The following is a 21,615-nucleotide window of genomic DNA, read 5'->3' as shown; positions in this document are numbered from 1 at the left end:
GCTCGTAAACCAAGGTTCCACTGTATTTGAGTCATTCTAAAGAATTTCTAGGCTCTTTTGGGTAAGATGATGATGCAGTGGTGTGCAAAAGCTAGATTCTATGAGAAAGGAATCAGGAGCAAGCACAAGAACTGGATCAAGCTTATAGTGTTAGTAAGGACATAATATTACAATGAAATTATATATTACAAAATAGTTTGTAATTTTTCAGAACATATAGTCTGCATTCAGTAGCATCAATGTGCATTTTTATTCTGGATTGTGCATCAGGCTTGTATAATGTCTGCTGCATGGGCCAGCGTCTAGACCCCTTTATCATATTTTAGTAAAAATCCATATCGTGCTTGTCCTTTAATTAAATACAATACCAGAAACAGCTTGGATGCTACTTTCTCTGGTTACTTGTGCATAGTTTGGGTAAGCATAAAAAGCTGGTAATCAAGATTCTTTTCATAGGTTCTTACAAAAGGTCCTGTCTCAGAGGATATATAACTATATCTGCATAGACTTTGGGAATCTAAATGTGCTAGCCTTGTTGAGAAGTCTTTGTTAAAATGGCTCTCCCAGTTGTCAGCCTGGGCCTGCAACTCCTGGGACTAGAGCGTTAATCTTCTAGTCCTCATATTCACACAACTAAACTTTAGTTTTTGGTTTTGGCTGGAAAAAAAACCCAACTGAATAGACTGATTATTAATGGGACAAAGGGTGCAGAGGTCGACCGAACCAAAGTCCTCAGGTATTAACACATAAGCCTCAAGTTAGCTAACAGTAGGAGCAATTATTAAACATCTTAAATAATAAAGTATTTGTATCAAGACAGACTAAAATTCTTTTATTCCTTTTTTTTTTTTTTTGGGGGGGAGAGGAGGTTTAATTACAATTACCAGGGAAATAGAAAGGGAACACCCAGTACTGTACTGGCTTGTCTGTCCCATAATGATCTGGAGATATGATTTACTTTAAAGGGAGAAGTACCATCATCTCTAGAGCAAAACAAAAAAGAAAGATATACTTGTCATATGAAGCAGGAAAATATTTACATTTAAAGAGCTGCAAACGATAGCAGGAGGGGGCACATAGAGAGGAAGGAAAATTTTGAATGTTTTCTCCAGCACTGCCTAGTCCTCACGTACTAGGACCTTGGCAAAGACAGGGTGTGACGCTCTTTCTGAACTAGGAATTAAATAGTTTTACAAAATGATCAGAAAACAATCCAAATATAGGATGAACTGAACACAGGATGTGTTGGGCAGTTTACAGTGCAATTTAAGGATGAAGAAAAAAAAAAAAACACTTGAGAGAAGCACAAACTTTTTTCATTTGTCTCAAAATGTATAAATATATACAGTAAGAAACACATAAAAAACCAGAATAAAATTCAAGTAATGGGTAAGAAAAACACAGCACACTGTGGCCCTCTGCCACACAAAAGAACCAGTAGCATCATAAGACTTTTCCAAACTTTTTCAATGCTCAGAAATGCTACTCATATGCACAAACTAATGAAAAGAGAAATACACCAACATGTTTTAGAATTTTGTTCCATTTTAGTGCAGTAATGGAACGCTTGACACATCTTCCTCCTTCACTGCCAGAGGTCAGAAGTTTAGCAGGGGGCTGGATCCGGATGTGCCAATTCAAAATGCATATTTACCACAAGTGAGCCTTGTCTACAAGAAAACTGTAATGGGGAAGGCAGAGCAGCAACCAAGGCACATCAGCAGGTCTTCCACACCAAGATGGTGCTCCATGGATAGTGGGAAATGGGCAAAGTGAGGTGCTATAGATTATATTATGTTCTTAAGTAGTGCTGACACCATGTGCTTCTCAAGAGAAAATCCTCTGCTCCTGGTGTCTTCTCAAAGTTCAAGGTTCTTACAAGTACTGTGGCAAAGTCAGACTCTCCAGCTCTACTTCAATGGACACAATATGGTGCCCAGGGACCATAGCCAACCCCAGCACCCTTGGCTCCCCTGCTGAGAAGGTATCTGGAAAAGAAAAGCAAATACAGGGAAACTGCTGAGGTCATCAGTTTATTAACCAGGGAAAGAGGGACCAGCTGACTTCAACACTCTGAACCAGAGCTAGTTTTGCCCCAGTGCATCCATAAACTTAGAACATAAGAGTTGTCATACTGGGACAGACCAAAGGTCCTTCAAGCCCAACAGTGGCTAACCCAGGGCACAAATACCCACTAAGGTCCCAAGGAGTAAAACATTTTATGCCACCTATCCTAGGAATAAGCAGTGGATTTGCCCAAGCCAACTCAATAATGGCTTATGGACTTCTCTTTTAGGAAATTATCCAAACCTTTTTTAAACCCTACTAAGCTAACCACTTTTTCTACATTCTCTGGTAATGAATTCCAGAGTTTAATTACCCATTGAGTGAAGAAATATTTTCTCAGGTTTGCTTTAAATCTACTACTTAGTTTCATTGCATGCCCCATATTCCTAGTATTTTTTGGAAAGAGTAAACTGGCGAATCACATCTACTTCTTTTTTTTTCCTTAGAAAAACTAAACCTGGACTTGTGGCAGCCCCTATGGGAGCTTTGACCTCTATTTTGCAGCTTAGATTTCTTTTCCCCAACCTAAATACGAAGGAATCTCAATAGACACCGCTTACAGCCAAGAGTCATAAAAAGGAATAACAGAACCTTAAACAGTGCTATCTTTTGACCCATTTATGAACACAAAGGGCCAGTGACACAGAATATTAAATCTGAACTCATTATTCACAAGAAGGCACTATGGTAAAAGGAAAACACAGCAAGGCTGTGACTAGAAGCCTCGCAGTCTATACAGTATCTAGCAGATGCTGTGTAACAGAACAACCTGGATAACTGGTGGTGGTGGTGAGTCCTCAAACTGTTACCTGAAGGCTTGAGGTACTCCTGTGCAGAGCCAAGAATGACATTACAGTCACGGTCGGTGCACAAGAAGCAGCCCACAAGGGTGCGCCCATCTGTCATGCGGATCCGCATGTTTTTGTTCAGGAGATTCTCCAGCCACAGCCGGGCACGAAGGTATGGCGAGTCCTCCTTCTCCCCATCCGAATCCTGCATGGCCCACAAAGGAGAAAGAAAAAGGCAGTAAGAACCGAGACAGCCAAAACAGACACAACAATTACAACAATTTTAGTAGTATGCCATAAATAGATCCAGGATGGGCTACAAAGTTATCAAGAATCTTTGCTATCTAAACAATACCACAACATTTATAAAAATCCCTAACATACTCGTGCAATGCCATTGGTTATCAACTTGCTGCCTATCACACTGCAATTAATAGATAGTACCATCACATTGAAAACACAATGTTTCCTTCCTACCTCCGATCCCCCTTAAAAAAATCTCTTTCAGAAGATTCGTTGAAAGAAAGCCAGTCAACACAAAACTTTTATAAGGATAACAAAATACACCTCTCACACCTCCTCAGCATATAGGGCTGCCAAGTTTCCCAAGTCCAGGAGGAAGATTTTATATCCAGGTCTACTTTTTTTTTTAACTCGGAGCAGTGTGACATCTTTAGCAATTGTTTATACTCACTGAAATCAATGCCACAGGCCCCATAATGCACCAGGATAGGATTGTTAGAAGTCTCCCTTTTGGACCAGCATAACTTGGCAGCTCAGGCACTCAGGCCTGTTGAAATGATCCCATTTTCTCTAGCCCTGGATTCACTAACCACCTCTCTTCCCTCCCACCTACATTCTGGTACCCCTAAAGCCCACTTCCAATAGAAGAAATTGGGTCTGAAAATCTCATAATACATTGGGAAATAGAGAAACATAAAAACCTAGTAAATGACATCAGATAAAGACCTGATTGGTCTATTCAGTCTGCCCAATAGTTACATGCATTATAAATTCATGATTAAATTAAATTGTCTTTTTTCTTTGATATTTCTGGGTCATAGAACGTAGAAGTTCACCCAGTACTGTCCTTAGGTTATAACTAGAGAATGACACGGGGACAAATTTGTCTCCGTAGGAACTCAATTTTCCCATCCCGTCCACATGAATTTTATCGCCGTCCCTGTCCCATTCCTGTAAGCTCTGCCCCTTATGATTTTAAAGTGCTTGAGGCTGTCCAAGATGAGGACAGAGCTTGCAGGAATGGACAAAGAACTCGCCGGGATGAGAAAATGAGTTCCCGCGGGGACGAAGAAAAGTTTGTCCCTGTGACACTCTCTAGTTCCAACTACTCCAGCCTATCCAGACCATCTCATCATCTGCAGGATACAGGCAGTAAAATGTAATGTAATGTAATGTAATTTATTTCTTATATACCGCTACATCCGTTAGGTTCTAAGCGGTTTGAAGAAAATATACATTAAGATTATAAATGAGAAGTAAGAAGGTACTTAAAAAATTCCCTTACTGTCCCGAAGGCTCACAATCTAAGTAAAGTACCTGGAAATTAATAAAGAAGAGAAAATAAAGATGGTTGAAAAAAGAAAAATTCTATGTGAACTTATAGGATGGAAATTAAACTGACAGTGAAAGTCTGCCCTGCACTGTCCTCATATTCCAAATTAGCGGAGCTCCAGTCAAAGCCCTCCCCAGCCCACCCTAAACCAAATTGCAATATAACAGAGGGGCACAGACCGTGCAAGTCTGCCCAGGACCAGCCTTATAGTTCTTTAATTTATATCCTTCATTTTCTGCTTACAGAGAGTCTTTGTTCATCCCACACTTTTTTTGAATTCCATCATCTTTTTCCTCTCCACTATCACCTCCCTTGGGAGGGCAGTCCAGGCATTACCACCGTGAAAAATAATTTCCTAAATCCACCACCCTGCAACCTCGTGAAAGAAAAAAAAAAAAAAAGATGACTATCCCTCCAGGGGCCGGATTATTTTAGAGTTACAGTCAGTTCTATGACAAAGCACAACATATAAACGGAAGCAAAACCCGGAAGCTGACCAAACTCCACCTCCTAGCATGAACAAAAAGTACAGCATGGTCCTGCAGCTAATGATAATTCAGTAGTAAGAGCAAAGATCTACCCCAGCACTACAGCTGCTCTGCCTGCTGCAGCCATTCTCCTCCAGCACAGCAGCCATGGCATCCCACTACCCAAATCCCGCGGGAGCTGCCCTTCTAGAACCGCGAGATCTCACGCCGCACTTAGATTTCCGGAAGAGGAGGCGAGGCGTTGCGTGCCAAACCTCGTTCCTGACCTATTTTTTTGTGTGTGTGTGGGGTTGACAGCCAATGAGCTAAATGCAGACCGCGAAGGACAGCGTGACGCAACGTTCACTAGGCGGGGGACGCGACGGGAAGGAGGTGGTTGCCAAGGGAACCGACGATGCTCGTGGACGGCGCGGCGCCCTCTCGGCCCCGGTTCTACACACGGGAGGAGGTGAATCGGCACAATATCCTCACCGACATATGGGTTTCCTACTTGGGCAAAGTGTACGACCTGACGTCGCTAGTCAAGAAGCACAAAGGTACCGCAGTAGGGGGAGGAAACCAGAATGAAACTACTGCTAATCCTTTCTATAGCGCTACTAGACATACGCAGCGCTGTACATCAGAACATAGAAGAGAGCGTCCCTGCTCAGAAGAGCTTACAATATAGTCAAGACAGCCAAACTGGACAAGAAGGTGCTCAGGTGGGGGAATTACAGGATTCTGGAATGTTGCTGTTATTTGGAATCCCCAAAGAGGAGCAACATTCCACTCTAGAACTAGAACTTTTAACGCCTAGAATGTTTCGGTATGGCGGCATCTACTATAATAAAACGCTAAGCGTGCATGCGCACTCTTACCGGCGTGTTCCCTGATCTGTAGTTCCGTGGTCAGCAGGAGTGCGCATGTGCGCTTAGGGTTCTATTCTAGGACAGAACCACCGGCGGGTAACACGCTGCAACTCCCCTCCCCCCCCCCCCCGGGCGCCGATCCTACCCGGCACACCTGAAACCCATGCTGACCCTCCCAGCCGAACCTCCCACCACGAGACGAACACAAACCTCCCGGCTCCAGCAGCCTCCGAGGCACAGTAAACACGCTACTTCGCTTCCTTCTACAGGCCTGATTTCCTCTGCCGCATCCCTGATGGCATCATCAGAGACGTGGCAGAGGAAATTAGGGCAGTAGAAGGCTGCAAAGCAGCGTGTTTACTGTGTCTCGGACGCTGCTGGAGCCGGGAGGTTTGTCAGCCATCTAGCGGTCGGATGGGAGGGTCAGTGGGGTTGGCTGCACGGCAGTGGTAGTGGCGGGGGGGGGGGGGTTAAATGGAATCCTATTGCTCAGTGGAATGGGAGGGAGGCAGGCTGGCTGGCTTCGGGAGGGTGGGGGGGGGGTTAAATGGAAACATGCTGCTCAGTGGAATGGGAGGGAAACAGGCAGGCTGGCTTCGGGGGTGGGGGGTTAAATGGAAACATGCTGCTCAAGGGGATGGGAGGGAGGCAGGCAGACAGGCTGGCTGGCTGGCATCGGAGGAGGGTGGGGTGGGACAAAGTCTGGAAGATAGTGATGGGGACATAGAAAGGAGGCACTGGGGGCTCTAAGGACATGGGAAGGAGGCACTGGGGGCACTAAGGACACAGTACGCAGGCACTGGGGCACTAAGGACACAGTATGGAAGCATTGGGGCACTAAGGACACAGGACGTAGGCACTGGGGGCACTAAGGACATGGGAAGGAGGCACTGGGGGCACTAAGGACATGGGAAGGAGGCACCGAGGGCACTAAGGACATAGGAAGAGACACTAAGGACAGGAAGGAGGCACTGAGGGCACTAAGGACATAGGAAGGGACACTAAGGACAGGAAGGAGGCACTGAGGGCACTAAGGACATAGGAAGAGACACTAAGGACATGGGAAGGAGGCACCGAGGGCACTAAGGACATAGGAAGAGACACTAAGGACATGGGAAGGAGGCACCGAGGGCACTAAGGACATAGGAAGAGACACTAAGGACAGGAAGGAGGCACTGAGGGCACTAAGGACATAGGAAGGGACACTAAGGACAGGAAGGAGGCACCGAGGGCACTAAGGACATAGGAAGGGACACTAAGGACAGGAAGGAGGCACTGAGGGCACTAAGGACATAGGAAGGGACACTAAGGACAGGAAGGAGGCACCGAGGGCACTAAGGACATAGGAAGAGACACTAAGGACAGGAAGGAGGCACTGAGGGCACTAAGGACATAGGAAGGGACACTAAGGACAGGAAGGAGGCACTGAGGGCACTAAGGACATAGGAAGAGACACTAAGGACATGGGAAGGAGGCACCGAGGGCACTAAGGACATAGGAAGAGACACTAAGGACATGGGAAGGAGGCACCGAGGGCACTAAGGACATAGGAAGAGACACTAAGGACAGGAAGGAGGCACTGAGGGCACTAAGGACATAGGAAGGGACACTAAGGACAGGAAGGAGGCACTGAGGGCACTAAGGACAAAGGGAGAGACACAGACAGAAAAAATGACAAGACAGACAGGCAGCGTCCAATGAGAGAGAGACAAAGAAAAAAAAAACCCAGACAGACAGACATCTACTCTAGCACCCGTTAATGTAAGAATAAAATTATTATTATTACTACTACTATTTCTAATCCTTTCTATAGCGCTACTAGACATACACAGCGCTGTACATCAGAACATAGAAGAGAGCGTCCCTGCTCAAAAGAGCTTACAATCTAGTCAAGACAGACAAACTCTGCAGGTGGGGGTATTACATAGGGAATAATAAGACAGATCTTGGTGCTCAGCAGGTGTGTTGGAGTTTGGAACTGAAAGCAGAGTCTGGATTTAAATACTGCCAGAGACAGAGCCTGGCGTATTGCTTCAGGATTCTGGAATGTTGCTGTTATTTGGAATCCCCAGAGTAGCAACTTTCTACTCTACTACTATTTCTAATCCTTTCTATAGCACTACTAGACATACACAGCGCTGCACATCAGAACATAGAAGAGACCGTCCCTGCTCAAAAGAGCTTACCAATCTAGAATGTGGTGAAAGCAGTTAGCTTAGCAGGGTTTAAAAATATTTGGCTCATTTTCTAAAACAAACGTCCATAAGCCATTATTAAGATAGACTTGGAGAAATCAATTGCTTATTCCTAGGATAAGCAGCATAAAATCAGTTTTACTCCTTGGGATCTTGTCAGGTACTTCTGACCTGGTTGGCCACTGTTGGAAACAGGATATTGAGCCTGATGGACTTTTGATCTGTCCCAGTAATGTCAATTCTTATGTTTTTATGTTGCACAAATTTACGCTTCCTCTAGAAATGGTGTAAATATATGAGCATATTTAATCCAGACTGCACTCCTGAGAACATCTGCAGATCATCTAAAAGTAGGCACATACTTTCCATATGCATATGTTGTTGTATGATTTTATAGGGGCCCTGATTAGAGAATGACATGGGGTCCGTTTACCATGGTAAACCGTGGTCACCACAGTAAATCCGCAGGAATGGAGACAAGACCTTTTACCGCCCCATGGGAGCGGTGAAAAGTCTTGCTCCTGTGTTAAAAAAATTGCGCTCGTGTCAGACTCAGTATCTCCTCCCAGCTCCTCTTGTGCCTATTTTACATTCAGGAGCCAGCCATGCCACGATGGACCATTGGTCTGACCCAGTAAGGCTATTTTTATGTTCCATGATTATTCTAAATTGCTCCAAACTAATTGCATTGGAGGCAGTTTTTAAATTAGATATACGGTAAATAAACTTAGAGATCTATTTTCACTAGGCACCTACATTTTGGTACCTAAACCATGAGCAATTACAGGGACAGTGTTAGGTTCCTAGATCTAGTTTTAGTAACCTATATTTAGCACATTTTTAGCAAAACATATAGGTTTCTTAAATGAAGTGCTGAGCATTTTATGGAAAAATGCCCCAGTCATTCTTTACACTAATCAACCAATACCAGTATTGCAATGCGTATAAAACACAACCTATAAATTCAATATCTGGTCAATCAATAGATTTGCTAAACTAATACAAATTGCAATACCAATGATATCCTATCCAGTCTGTGAACTAATCACAACACTGACCAATGACCATACAATACAGACACGTATAACGTAACAAACATTTTTGTATAATGTGTCAGCCGTTGCTCTGAACAGTTTACAGGACAATAATCAAAAACTTTACATTCCAGACAAAAGAAAGATGGCTGCTTAACTAATCTATGTATTGATTAAAACGCTTTAAGATAGCCAAAACGTCAGCTATTTGTGAAATTTCAGATAATCCTCTTCTAATATAATAGAATTCCATAAAGTAACTGCTATGAAATTAAATAACATCTTAACATGATGAGGTAAACTTCAGAGAACGGTGAGGGAACGGAAAGTTTGCTCTTATGCATTGACCTCTTAGAACCATAATCAAATTTAAGAAACATTACGGGAACTAAATAATCAGGACTACACTCATACAACGTTTTCTAAAAACTAAACATAAATATGCACATTTAGGCACATATAATTTAATTTATGAGTCTGTTAGCCCCAATAATTATCTGTGGTACCTTACCTGGCCAGAGCATGAGGTGGCAGGTGCCGTCCCGGCATCAAGAATTGAAAGTTCACAGCTATGCAATGAAGTTTCAGATTTTCACTTAAACTGTGTCATATTTCAAGCATGCCACAGACACCATAGACCAGAAGCATCCTTGGGCAGGGGAGCACCTTTGAGTATCTTTGATTTTATGACAGATATTCCCTTTGTGTATCTTTGATCTTAGGACAGATATTCCCTTTGAGTATCTTTGATCTTAGGACAGATATTCCCTTTGATCTTAGGACAGATATTCCCTTTGAGTACCTTTGATCTTAGGACAGATATTCCCTTTGAGTACCTTTGATCTTAGGACAGATATTCTCTTTGAGTATCTTTGATCTTAGAATAGATATTCCCTTTGAGTATCTTTGATCTTAGGACAGATATTCCCTTTGAGTACCTTTGATCTTAGGACAAATATTCCCTTTGAGTATCTTTGAGTATCTTTAATCTTAGGATAGATATTCCCTTTGAGTATCTTTGAGTACCTTTGATCTTAGGACAGATATTCCCTTTGAGTATCTTTGTGATCTTAGGACAGATATTCCCTTTGAGTATCTTTGATCTTAGGATGGATATTCCCTTTGAGTACCTTTGATCTTAGGACAGATATTCCCTTTCAGTATCTTTTGATCTTAGGATGGATATTCCCTTTGAGTACCTTTGATCTTAGGACAGATATTCCCTTTCAGTATCTTTTGATCTTAGGACGGATATTCCCTTTGAGTATCTCTGAGTATCTTTGATCTTAGGACAGATATTCCCTTTGAGTACCTTTGATCTTAGGACAGATATTCCCTTTGAGTACCTTTGATCTTAGGACAGATATTTCCTTCGAGTATCTTTTGATCTTAGGATGGATATTCCCTTTAAGTATCTCTGAGTATCTTTGATCTTAGGACAGATATTCCCTTTGAGTATCTTTGATCTTAGGACAAATATTCCCTTTGAGTATCTTTGATCTTAGGATAGATATTCCCTTTGAGTATCTTTGAGTACCTTTGAGTATCTTTGATCTTAGGATAGATATTCCCTTTGAGTATCTTTGATCTTAGGAAAGATATTCCCTTTGAGTATCTTTGTGATCTTAGGACAGATATTCCCTTTGAGTATCTTTGATCTTAGGATGGATATTCCCTTTGAGTATCTTTGATCTTAGGATGGATATTCCCTTTGAGTACCTTTGATCTTAGGACAGATATTCCCTTTCAGTATCTTTTGATCTTAGGACGGATATTCCCTTTGAGTATCTTTGATCTTAGGACGGATATTCCCTTTGAGTATCTTTGAGTACCTTTGATCTTAGGACAGATATTCCCTTTGAGTACCTTTGATCTTAGGACAGATATTTCCTTTGAGTATCTTTTGACCTTAGGATGGATATTCCCTTTGAGTATCTCTGAGTATCTTTGATCTTAGGACAAATATTCCCTTTGAGTATCTTTGAGTACCTTTGATCTTAGGACAGATATTCCCTTTGGGTACCTTTGATCTTAGGACAGATATTCCCTTTGAGTACCTTTGATCTTAGGATGGATATTCCCTTTGAGTATCTTTGATCTTAGGACAGATATTCCCTTTGAGTATCTTTGATCTTAGGACGGATATTCCCTTCTCTTTACAGGTGATGTTTTATTGAAACCCATTATTGAAGCTGCAGGCAAGGATATCAGCCATTGGTTCAACCCTCAGACCAAAGATGTAAGTACACTCACATATTTTCTTTTCAGAGTTGCCACGGATTGTATTTTCTTTATAATTTTTGCTTTAGGGGTTTTATGATGTATGGTCTCTTTAATCGATTGTTAATGTGAAGAAAAAAAAGAAACAACCCTGCACATAGGACTAAATTCAGTAAATGGCGCTCAATAAAACAGCACCAAAGAAAATCCACACAGAGCGTTATTCTATAGACGGTGCTCAGAGATGAATGCCATTTATAGGATTTAGAGTCAAATTCCGGGCCAAACTTTGGGTGCGATAAACAAATAGGGGCAATAAGCTCAGAACATTCAAAAATCGAGTGATTGAAACGAATATCTTAGATGCAAAGAAATAATCAGCGAAAGATTGGAGAAATTGGGCCTCTTCTCTCTCGAACAGAGGAGATTGAGAGGGGACATGATCGAAACATTCAAGGTACTGAAGGGGATAGACTTAGTAGATAAGGACAGGTTGTTCACCCTCTCCAAGGTAGAGAGAACGAGAGGGCACTCTCTAAAGTTGAAAGGGGATAGATTCTGTATAAACGTAAGGAAGTTCTTCTTCACCCAGAGAGTGGTAGAAAACTGGAACGCTCTTCTGGAGTCTGTTATAGGGGAAAACACCCTCCAGGGATTCAAGACAAAGTAGATAAAAGACAGGTTGTTCACCCTCTCCAAGGTAGGGAGAATGAGAGGGCACTCTCTAAAGTTGAAAGGGGATAGATTCTGTACAAACGTAAGGAAGTTCTTCTTCACCCAGAGAGTGGTAGAAAACTGGAACGCTCTTCTGGAGTCTGTTATAGGGGAAAACACCCTCCAGGGATTCAAGACAAAGTAGATAAAAGACAGGTTGTTCACCCTCTCCAAGGTAGGGAGAATGAGAGGGCACTCTCTAAAGTTGAAAGGGGATAGATTCTGTACAAACGTAAGGAAGTTCTTCTTCACCCAGAGAGTGGTAGAAAGCTGAAACACTCTTCCAGAGGCTGTTATAGGGGAAAACACCCTTCAAGGATTCAAGACAAAGTTAGACAAGTTTCTGCTGAACAAGAACGTGCGCTGGTAGGGCTAGTCTCAGTTAGGGTGCTGGTCTTAGACCAGAGGGCCGCCGCGTGAGCGGACTGATGGGCATGATGGACCACTAATCTGACTCAGCAGTGGCAATTCTTATGTTCTTATGATAATGTTTATGATATAGTGTGTCAAGGATGCATGAACTGTTAGTAAGTTTTATGCTCAGAGTCACGGAGGCAATAACTGGGGAAAACCCTGACACTACTGCCTCATCGCCCAATCATCGCATATTCAAAAGAGTATTCAACTATATAGGTTTATAAGATCGTATGCCACTTGGGCTCAACTTGCTTGCTTGTGTACGCCTATAATTTCACTATAAACCGCAAACTTATCTTATAGCTTTCAGGTTCCAACGTGCCATGTTTCGTTCCTGCTTCAGGGAACCAACGATGATTTACAAAAGTTTTCTAATAGTGGGCGTGATTGACTCAAAAAGGTAGCATACCCTGCCCCTCTCTATCTTCTCAGTCCCTCTCCTATATCCCTTCTTTGTAGTTCCTTTCCTCTCAACCTCTGTAAACCGTGCCGAGCTCTGCGCATGCGGAGATGGTGCGGTATACAAACCTAAGGTTTAGTTTAGAATATAGCTCACATATTAGTGAAAACAATTTGCAAAGCTTCCTCCGGTAACGGGTCTTAAGCACGCGAGACAAACGCGCGCTGACAAACGAGCGTCGACAATTCATCGCACCGAAGAAAAACCTTCTTTTAAAGGGCTCCGACGAGGGGTGTGTGTGGGGGAACCCTCCCACTCTACTTAATAGGGATGGTGCTGGCGTTGGGGAGGGTGTAACCCCCCCATTATACTGAAAACTTAACTTTTTCCCTAAAAAATAGAGAAAAGTTAAGTTTACAGTATAGTGTGGGGTTACAACCCCCCCCCCAAATCCCCCCAGCGCCAGCGCGATCACTATTAAGTAGAGTGGGGGGGGGTTCCCCACCAAGACCCCCCATCGGAGCCCTTTAAAAGAAGGTTTTTCCTTCGGCGCGATGAAGTCCTGAGCTGAATTGTCGGCGCGCATCAGTCTCGTGCGCTTAAGACTATGAACCCTTCCTCCTGATGTCGGGGTTTTCCCCAGTTATTGCCTCCATGACTCTGAGCATAAAACTTACTAACAGTTCATGCATCCTTGACACAGTATATCATAAACATTATCAAGAGTGATTATTTCTTTGCATCTAAAACTTTGGGTGTGAGAATTTATACCAAGTGAATCCTGGTGTAAATCCTGGCATGTAATTTAGGTACGTACAGATCCCCAATATTCAGAAATGCTGTGCACATCTTTAGTGAATGCCCCTGACTCGCCAAAGCCTCTCCCCTGGCCATGCCTCCTTTTGATTTACGTATAGATTTTTAGAGAATACTGCGGAGTAAGATGCGTGTGCAAATCCAATGTGCTGCCAATTAATGCCAATAAATGCCAATAAATGCTTAGTTATCGGCCCTGATTGGCTCGTTAGCCAATTCAGCTGCATGCACCTCTTAGGAGAGTGCGCCGTTTTGCACACTGAAATTTGGTAGAATCCAGGCGATAGTCTGGAATTTATAACCATTTGGCGATGGTGATATTATTACCCATCTTTCTAAATAATGCTCCACAGGGCTAATTTGTATCTTTCGGTTACAGATCCAGACCCATGTAGACCCAATGACAGGCTGCGCGAAGTATTACACGCCTTATGGCCGTTTCCTCCACATTCCACCCCCGTTGCCTCGCACAGATTGGGAAAATGACTTTGAATGCCCCTGGTGGAAGGACCCTTCCTATGAGGTGGGAGTTCTGGCGAGCAAGACACGACATATACGCATCGTCAATACTTTAGCCGATCTGGAACATGTGCTACAGGTGAGTGCATTGCAATAAGGCAAATAAGGGGATGCTTCCATGGCTTGGGTTCTGGATTCCCCACAGGTAGCTTCAGTGGCAGGGCGGCATGGTGTAACAGTGGGCAATGCCTTGAGCAAGGAGGTTAAAGAACTTAGCTGAGGGGGAGAGGAAGTTGTATCTGAAAAGAGGCTGTCTCATTCATAAAAGGGCTAAATGAATGAGGACAGACTGCCTCATCTGGAGAGGGAACTAAAGAGGGTTTGTGGTCTGTTGCCTTATAAACAGTGTATTCTGTTATGTCCTCTTCCACCTACTTTTTCTTACTTACTTTGAATGATCAACCTTCTCTAGACTCTCTAGAGCAGTGTTTTTCAACCTTTTTACACCTAGGGACTGGCAGAAATAAAAGAATTATTCTGTGGACCGGCATCGGTCCGTGGACAGGCGGTTGAAGAACACGGGGCTAAGTCATGAGCCAGACCCTGCCCATCTCTACGCAATCTCCACCCCAGACCCCACCGCCATAATAGTACTAATTACACCTTGCACGTCCTGTGCCTCATCTGGAAGCCTTCCCTCTGATGTTGCAACGTCAGAGAGAAGGCTTCCGGTTCAGGCGCAGGATGCCCGTAGGAGCCACTGCCTGTGGCTTTGTGCACTGAATCAGTTAGGAAGAGGGAGCTGGCTCGAAGATAATGCCGTATCGATCACACCGTGGACCGGCGGTTGAAGAACACTCTTTGGGCCTGATGCACATGCTGGCCCTGTGGACCGGCAGGAAATTTCTGTGGACCGGCGGTTGAAGAACACTGCTCTAGATCATTCAAAGTAAGTAAGGAAGAGTGGGTGGAAGAGGTTTTCTATGACATTTCTGGGGTGAAGAAATTCTCTGTTCCAAAACACAGGACGCAAATGGTGGAATTTTACCACAAAAAGTACATGAGCATAATAGGGTGATGGTGTCACACTCTGCTTTGCCCAGGTATGTGTGGAGGAGAATATCTGGGAAATCCTGAGGCGCTACCTCATCTACAATTCCCATGCAGCAAGTTACACCTGGAAGTACAATGGTGTCAATCTGGATATGGACAAGACGCTGGAGGAGAATGGAATTCTAGATGAGGATGAGGAGTTCTACCAGCTTAGAATGGATGAGGATCAGTACATGCAGGCCATTCACCTCTACTTCAATGATGACCTGACTGAGGCATAGGAGCCATAAAGTTCTCATGACTTTGTTCAGAGTAGAATTTGAAATAAATAGAGGGGGGAGTGGCAGTGGAAACAAGATTGACAGGGATCCAGGGGCACCTCAGGTGAGAATTTCCTACGACAGGACACTCAGAAAACTTGGGTTCTTCTTTGCGAGTGTTAAAAAACTGTTCTGCCTTATAATGTGTGCGTATATTTCACTATGCATTTTTCAGTATAAGAATTCTGCAAAGAAGTACTGTGCCAACAATTCAAGGTTGGAATTTTTATGACACCTTGTTAAGATGTCTCATTTTGCAAGCCTTGGACCCTGTCAATAAATTATTTTTCCATGCTAGGACAACGTGTCGGCTGCTGCCTGATTTTCTTGTTTGGTCACTTACCTCCTCATTCTATAATCTTGCATACAAATTTGCACACCTTCCCCTCAAATTTATTTAGTTATTCAACTTTCTATACCGTTTTCCCAGGGGAGCTCAGAATGGTTTACATGAATTTATTCAGGTACTAAAGCAATTTTCCCTGTCCCGGTGGGCTCACAATCTATCTAATGCACCGGGGACAATGGGGAGATTAAGTGACTTGCCCAGGGTCACAAGGAGCAATTTAGCCCTCAGTGAGTGTTAAAGGTTTGTCTCCCATGTGGATCCTGTGGTGATTTTTAGCTGTGAAATATGAATGAAGCTTTTATTATATTTAGTATAGATTGCCCAAAGTTAGATACACAATTGTGGCTCGGATTGCAGATACACACATAAAATAATTGGCTAAATTAGTGATAAATCGCTAATTGGCACAAAATACTGGTTACATGTGTATCTGCTCTGTGCCCCTATTCTATAACCTGCATGCCTAATTCATCTTGTGTCTCTAAAGGGGGCATGGCCAAGGGAGAAGCAAGGGGGACCAAGGTGGTTCCCGGGATTTAGGCACAGAGTTATAGAATACAGTACTCCCCTGATATTCATGGGGGTTCTGTTAAAGGAACCCCCGCAAATCTTGAAAAACTGCAAATATGGTTTTTCATGGGGGGAACTGAAGAGAGCAGCGGGAGAACAGCCGGAGCGCTGCGAGTGCAGGAAATCACTCGCGGTACGCTCTGACCGCCTCTTCCTGCACTAAGTCGGACCTTATCCAATCAGGAGCTGCGTGTCAAAGCAGCTCCTGATTGGATAAGGCCCAACTTAGTGCAGGAAAAGGCGATCGGAGCGTACCGCGAGTGATTTCCTGAACTCGCGGTGCTCCGGCTGCTCTCTCCTGCTGCCCTCTCTTTGTCGGCGGTTCGTGGTCATAAAATACCACGAATGACCGGGACCGCGAACCGCTGACCACGAACGATCGGGGGAACACTGTACATTCATTTCTGCGCCTGACAGTAGTTAGACACCAGCTTTTGACAGGCGGAAATGCTGGTGCCTAAAATTATGCATGAAAATGATGTAAGCTAGTATAGGTACAAGATCCTTGGGACCAGGCATATTTCAGTTTTGGGAATTTTTCATTTTTCGGAATGATAATGTTAAGTCAGAAAAAGACAGACCATAAAATTGAAATATTTTTCTGTTTTTCATTAATTTCTGGTCATCACTCTCACTGTAAATCTTCAACAACTTTTCTTTCTGTTTCTTTAAGTCAGATATGGTTGTCATTCCCACACCATAGTCTTCAGTCAGCCGTTGTACAGACGCACCATGATCAAGCTTCTTCAATACCTCACCTTTTTGTGCTATTGATAAATGCTTCCTTTTCTTCTTCTCACTGCTCTGAGTGAAATCTGCATCTCTCTTTGCCATTTTCCAACCCTCCAACCTTTTCTGCTTCTCACTGCCACCTTGGAATCTACAGCTCTCCAATTTCCAGCCCTCCAACCTGAATTTTTCAGAGATCAGGAGAAACGTGCGCTACCTGCGTTGGTTTCAGCCTATGTCATGTTGGGGAAATTAACTACTTTTGGTTCACATCAAATTTGGTTTTTGGAGCTTTATGGTTTTCAGAATTTCGGATAAAGAATCTTGTATATTCTATAAAGAACACTGCGGCTAGGTAGATCTTCGCAAAAAGCAAATTCGATCATGTTTCCCCGCTTCTGTCAAAACTTCACTGGCTTCCGGTGATGTCTAGGATTCACTTTAAATGTATCTGCCCAATCTTCAAGATCCTACATGGCATTCTTCCTCGCCAAATCCCACTATCCTGGAATTCTTCGAGACCTGACACTACCAGATCGGTCCACATACTCAAACTATCTTTCCCCTCGTTAAAAGGCGTCATGTATGCAGGTTAAATTAGGGAAATTCCTTTTCTTCAAATTCACTGAGCTTTGGAACAACCTCCCTGCCCCACTGCGGAACCTAGGCTCATTCCAATTATTCCGAAAGCATCTGAAAACCTGGCTTTTCTCCAAAACGTAAAGCTAGCTATCCACTTCATAACCTCTAATTTCTTATTATGTCCTTCCCTCATTTATTGAATTACCTGTAAACCGTGCCAAGCTCTGTCTTTATGGAGATGATGCGGTATACAAACTTAAGGTTTAGTTCAGTTTCTCTTCCTCTCTCTCTTTTTTTCTCTCTCTTCCTCTCTTTTTTTCTCTCCTCTCTCTCTCTTTTTTCTCTCTCTCTCCTTTTTTCTCTCTCTCTTCCTCCTTTTTTTTCTCTCTCTATTACTCTTTTCTCTCTCTCTTTTTTTTCCTCTCTCTTCTTTTTTTCTCTTTTTCTCTTTCTCATTAAAAGGCGTCATGTATGCAGGTAAATTAGGGAAATCCCTTTTCTTCAAATTCACTGAGCTTTGGAACAACCTCCCTGCCCCGCTGTGGAACTTAGGCTCATTCCAATTATTCCGAAAGCATCTGAAAACCTGGCTTTTCTCCAAAACGTAAAGCTAGCTATCCACTTCATAACCTCTAATTTCTTATTATGTCCTTCCCTCATTAATTGAATTTACCTGTAAACCGTGCCAAGCTCTATCTTTATGGAGATGATGCGGTATACAAACTTAAGGTTTAGTTTAGTTTAAAGACAGTTCCACACAGAATTGCTTGTATAGAATTTGTGTATAGCACACATCATCCTGGCACCTAACTGGTCACCATTTACTGAATCTACCCCCTTGTGCACGATTTTGTGCGTATAGATTTGAATATTAGCAGTCATTGATTTCACTATAATTGGTATTAACAATTGGTATTAATTGCCGTTGCTTTAACTCAGGGATCTCAAAGTCCCTCCTTGAGGGCCGCAATCCAGTCGGGTTTTCAGGATTTCCCCAATGAATATGCATTGAAAGAAGTGCATGCACATAGATCTCATGCATATTCATTGGGGAAATCCTGAAAACCCGACTTGATTGGGGCCCTCAAGGAGGGACTTTGAGACCCCTGCTTTAACTGCACTTAGGGCTAGATGTTGGCCGATTCTCTGGCTGATTGTGGAACAGCAATGATTCACTACCAAGTTTGCATGCAAATGATTTGCATAGAGGTGCAAATCATTTGTATGGCAACCCAATAGATTAATCACTCATTGAGTGATTGACACATGGACAGAACCCCAACAGCAGTGACAGGGGAAGCAGCCGCTTGTCAGTGCAGTTAGGGATTTTTTTATGGCACAGATGTTGTGTGTGTTAAAAATTTCTGGAAATCAATTTGGGACCAAATTAATTGTTTATTAGATAACCCAGTGGCATTATCATATGATACTGTGCTATTTGGTATGGCAAAACGTCAGATTTCTACAAACAATAATAATTTATTACTCATAATGACTGGGGTTGCCATTCAACAAATTACATATAAATGGAAAGATTGGAGTAGATTAAATTATAATTTCTGTTGGAATTCTTTATGTCATGTTTATAAAATGGAGAGATTTATTGCAATACAGCGGGGATGTTTCAGGAAATTTCAAGATGTGTGGGAGCCATTAACAAAATATTGTACTGTTTAGATGAAATTGTTTCCCTTAAATTTACAAGTTCAATAGTGAGGGGAGGAGGGGGGTTATTTTACTATTACATATTCTATAAGATATTTGATTATATGGTAGGAAAGGGTGGGAAGGGGGGGTGATAAGAGTTTATGTTTTGTACCAATGATGATTATTAAGTGATGTATTTATTGTTAATTTGTTTGAACATATGTCACACTTATTGTAAGTTTGAAAATGAATAAAGAATTTAAAAAAAAAGCACAATCTGCACCATTAAAAAAAAAGCCCCCCATGCTGATGGCCTTCCCCAATGACCCTCCCCCCACGAACCGGCACCGTGACCCCCCCCCTACAGCAGCAAAAATGGCAGGAGGGATTCTTACTCCCTCCTGCATGGCTGAATACCCCTGCGCCATGCTCCCACACGATCCTGGGACAGATATTTTGCATACGTAATACACACAAAATATCTGTGCCATTAAAAAAAAACCGAAAAAAAAAACCAGGCAGACCAGTTGTTTTTTTCTGATAGCTTTTGCATAGCCAAGCGATGTTAGTGCATCAATCGCTTGGCTACTTTGCATGAGGTTTTAGCTAATTTGCATGGTTGGATCGGAAAATGGGCGATCGAGGGGAAAAAACGCGGTGAGCCGTTTTGTGCATCGGATTGGTAAAAGCGATCGTCGATAAAGCTGTGAAAACAGGTTTAGCGATGATCTAGTGCATCTAGCCCTTAGTCCAATTATGTAATTTTAGGGGTCCTTTTATCAAGCTGCGGTAAGGGTTTAACGGGCGTAATACCGCGCGTTAAACCACCTGCCTGCATTGAGCCGGCCGCGGGGGTTAGCACGTGATGAAATGTCCAACGCGCTAACCCCGCTAGCACGGCTTGATAAAAGGACCCCTTAGTGTGCAATTTTGAGCTCGATTGCAAGGGGGGGGGGGCAGAGGTTGGCAGAGGCACGCCTAGGACTTACATGCTAGCTTTTATAGAATGTCATTAATGTGCACAATTGCCACATTTAGGTGCGAGGGTACCAGGTCATAATATCCCCAAGAAATCAGCCCAAACACAAAATAGTACCTGACTAAAGGGTCTGCCCACAATTTGGCTCCCGATTGTTTTACTCATGCTGTTTTGAGCTGAAGTACTTGCTCAGGGGTGGTCTTAGGCAGGGGCAACAGAGGAGATGATAGATCCATAGATGGATAGAGGGAGTTATGCCAGACCACTGGGGGGGGAGGAAGGGAAAAATGCTGGACCTGTAGTATGAGAGGAAGAGAGAGGAGCAGGACAAGGCACAGACAAGAGAAACTGGGCATGGAGTAAGAATAGAGATGGGGCACAGAGTACTGCTGGAAAAGGGGTGGGTAGGGATACTAAGAAGGCAGATGCTGAACAGGGACACAGTGGCGTAGGAAGCGCCTATGGTAGTGGCAACCCCACACCTTCCTCTCCAGCCCCCCTTCGTTCCTTCCGTGCCAACCCTCCCCCCACTCCTTCCAAGCCCCCATGCCACCCTCGTACCTTCCCTTCCTACCTGTACCTCTTTAAATCTTCGCCAGCACAAGCAGCTTCTCCTGCCTGTTATTCACGCCGGTGTTGGCTTTCCCTCTGTCGTCACTTCTGGCCCCACGATCCAGAATTGATGTCAGAGGGAGCCAGGCCAGCTCGATCAACAGGCTAGAGTAATTGCTCATGCTGACGAAGACGTGAAAGAGCTACGGGGATAGGGAAGGGATGGTACGAGCATAGCATTGGGGGGCAGAGACGTGCCCAACACCTCCACCAAGATTGTGCCCGGGGTGGTCCCCCCCTTCCCCACTGCAGGGAAACAAAGGAGAGGTGCTGAACAATAGGGATGCAGATAGAAGATGAATGGTAAACATGGAGAGAGAAATGTCAAGGTCTATTTTGTTACAGGGGCCATTTTGTCCGGGCTATTATTATCCAGAAGATATTTTTGAAAGGATTGATGAGTCCGCTTAATTTTTGTACAGTTGTACAAGTATATATAATTTCATTGGTTGCCTATTCAATAGTGTATTCATTTTAAAATTTTAATGCTAATTTTTTTAATTCTTTATGGACAACCACCACTTGGTCTGGCTGCAACCCTAAAAGTTCATGTGCCAGGATGTCCCCTTTATTCAAGTAATCAGATTGGCGATGTATAGGGACTCAATCTTTATGGTTGTGGGACCTGAGGTATGGAACTCCCTTCTAAAGGAATTGAGAAAAATTGAGTCCTTGAGTTCATTTAGAAAACTTTTAAAAACATGTCTGTTTTCTCAGGCATTTTTATGAATTAAAACAGAAATTTTAGACAT

The 21,615-nt window shown here is 43.2% G+C and overlaps 2 protein-coding genes across 2 annotated transcripts; one reads left to right on the top strand and one right to left on the bottom strand.

The window, feature by feature from the left end:
- Positions 1 to 837: 837 nt before the first annotated feature.
- NAA38 (N-alpha-acetyltransferase 38, NatC auxiliary subunit) lies at positions 838 to 5,167 on the bottom strand. Its single transcript, XM_033925575.1, has 3 exons — positions 5,012 to 5,167; positions 2,877 to 3,060; positions 838 to 1,988 (listed from the first exon to the last, which is right to left on the bottom strand). Exons 1-3 carry the CDS (start codon positions 5,066 to 5,068, stop codon positions 1,876 to 1,878), a joined length of 354 nt encoding a protein of 117 aa, XP_033781466.1. The 5' UTR covers positions 5,069 to 5,167; the 3' UTR covers positions 838 to 1,875.
- A 59-nt stretch (positions 5,168 to 5,226) lies between these two features.
- On the top strand, positions 5,227 to 15,692 carry LOC117350878 (cytochrome b5 domain-containing protein 1). The gene is made up of 4 exons (XM_033925574.1): positions 5,227 to 5,455; positions 11,159 to 11,235; positions 13,943 to 14,161; positions 15,126 to 15,692. Exons 1-4 carry the CDS (start codon positions 5,314 to 5,316, stop codon positions 15,354 to 15,356), a joined length of 669 nt encoding a protein of 222 aa, XP_033781465.1. The 5' UTR covers positions 5,227 to 5,313; the 3' UTR covers positions 15,357 to 15,692.
- The last annotated feature ends 5,923 nt before the right edge of the window (positions 15,693 to 21,615 follow it).

Source organism: Geotrypetes seraphini, chromosome 16 (assembly GCF_902459505.1).
Source record: "Geotrypetes seraphini chromosome 16, aGeoSer1.1, whole genome shotgun sequence".
Lineage (NCBI taxonomy): Eukaryota > Metazoa > Chordata > Amphibia > Gymnophiona > Dermophiidae > Geotrypetes > Geotrypetes seraphini.
The sequence above is the reverse complement of the archived record's forward strand: the minus strand, read 5'-3'. Positions and strand labels throughout refer to the sequence as shown.

Excerpts from the sequence above, each read along its gene's own strand:
- NAA38 (XM_033925575.1), bottom strand. The coding sequence starts at position 5,068 with ATGGCTGCTGTGCTGGAGGAGAATGGCTGCAGCAGGCAGAGCAGCTGT. Across the intron at positions 3,061-5,011 it reads AGAGCAGCTGTAGTGCTGGG|GATTCGGATGGGGAGAAGGA; the intron begins GTAGATCTTTGC and ends TGGGCCATGCAG. Across the intron at positions 1,989-2,876 it reads GGAGTACCTCAAGCCTTCAG|ATACCTTCTCAGCAGGGGAG; the intron begins GTAACAGTTTGA and ends TTTCTTTTCCAG.
- LOC117350878 (XM_033925574.1), top strand. The coding sequence starts at position 5,314 with ATGCTCGTGGACGGCGCGGCGCCCTCTCGGCCCCGGTTCTACACACGG. Across the intron at positions 11,236-13,942 it reads TCAACCCTCAGACCAAAGAT|ATCCAGACCCATGTAGACCC; the intron begins GTAAGTACACTC and ends TTTCGGTTACAG. Across the intron at positions 14,162-15,125 it reads ATCTGGAACATGTGCTACAG|GTATGTGTGGAGGAGAATAT; the intron begins GTGAGTGCATTG and ends TGCTTTGCCCAG.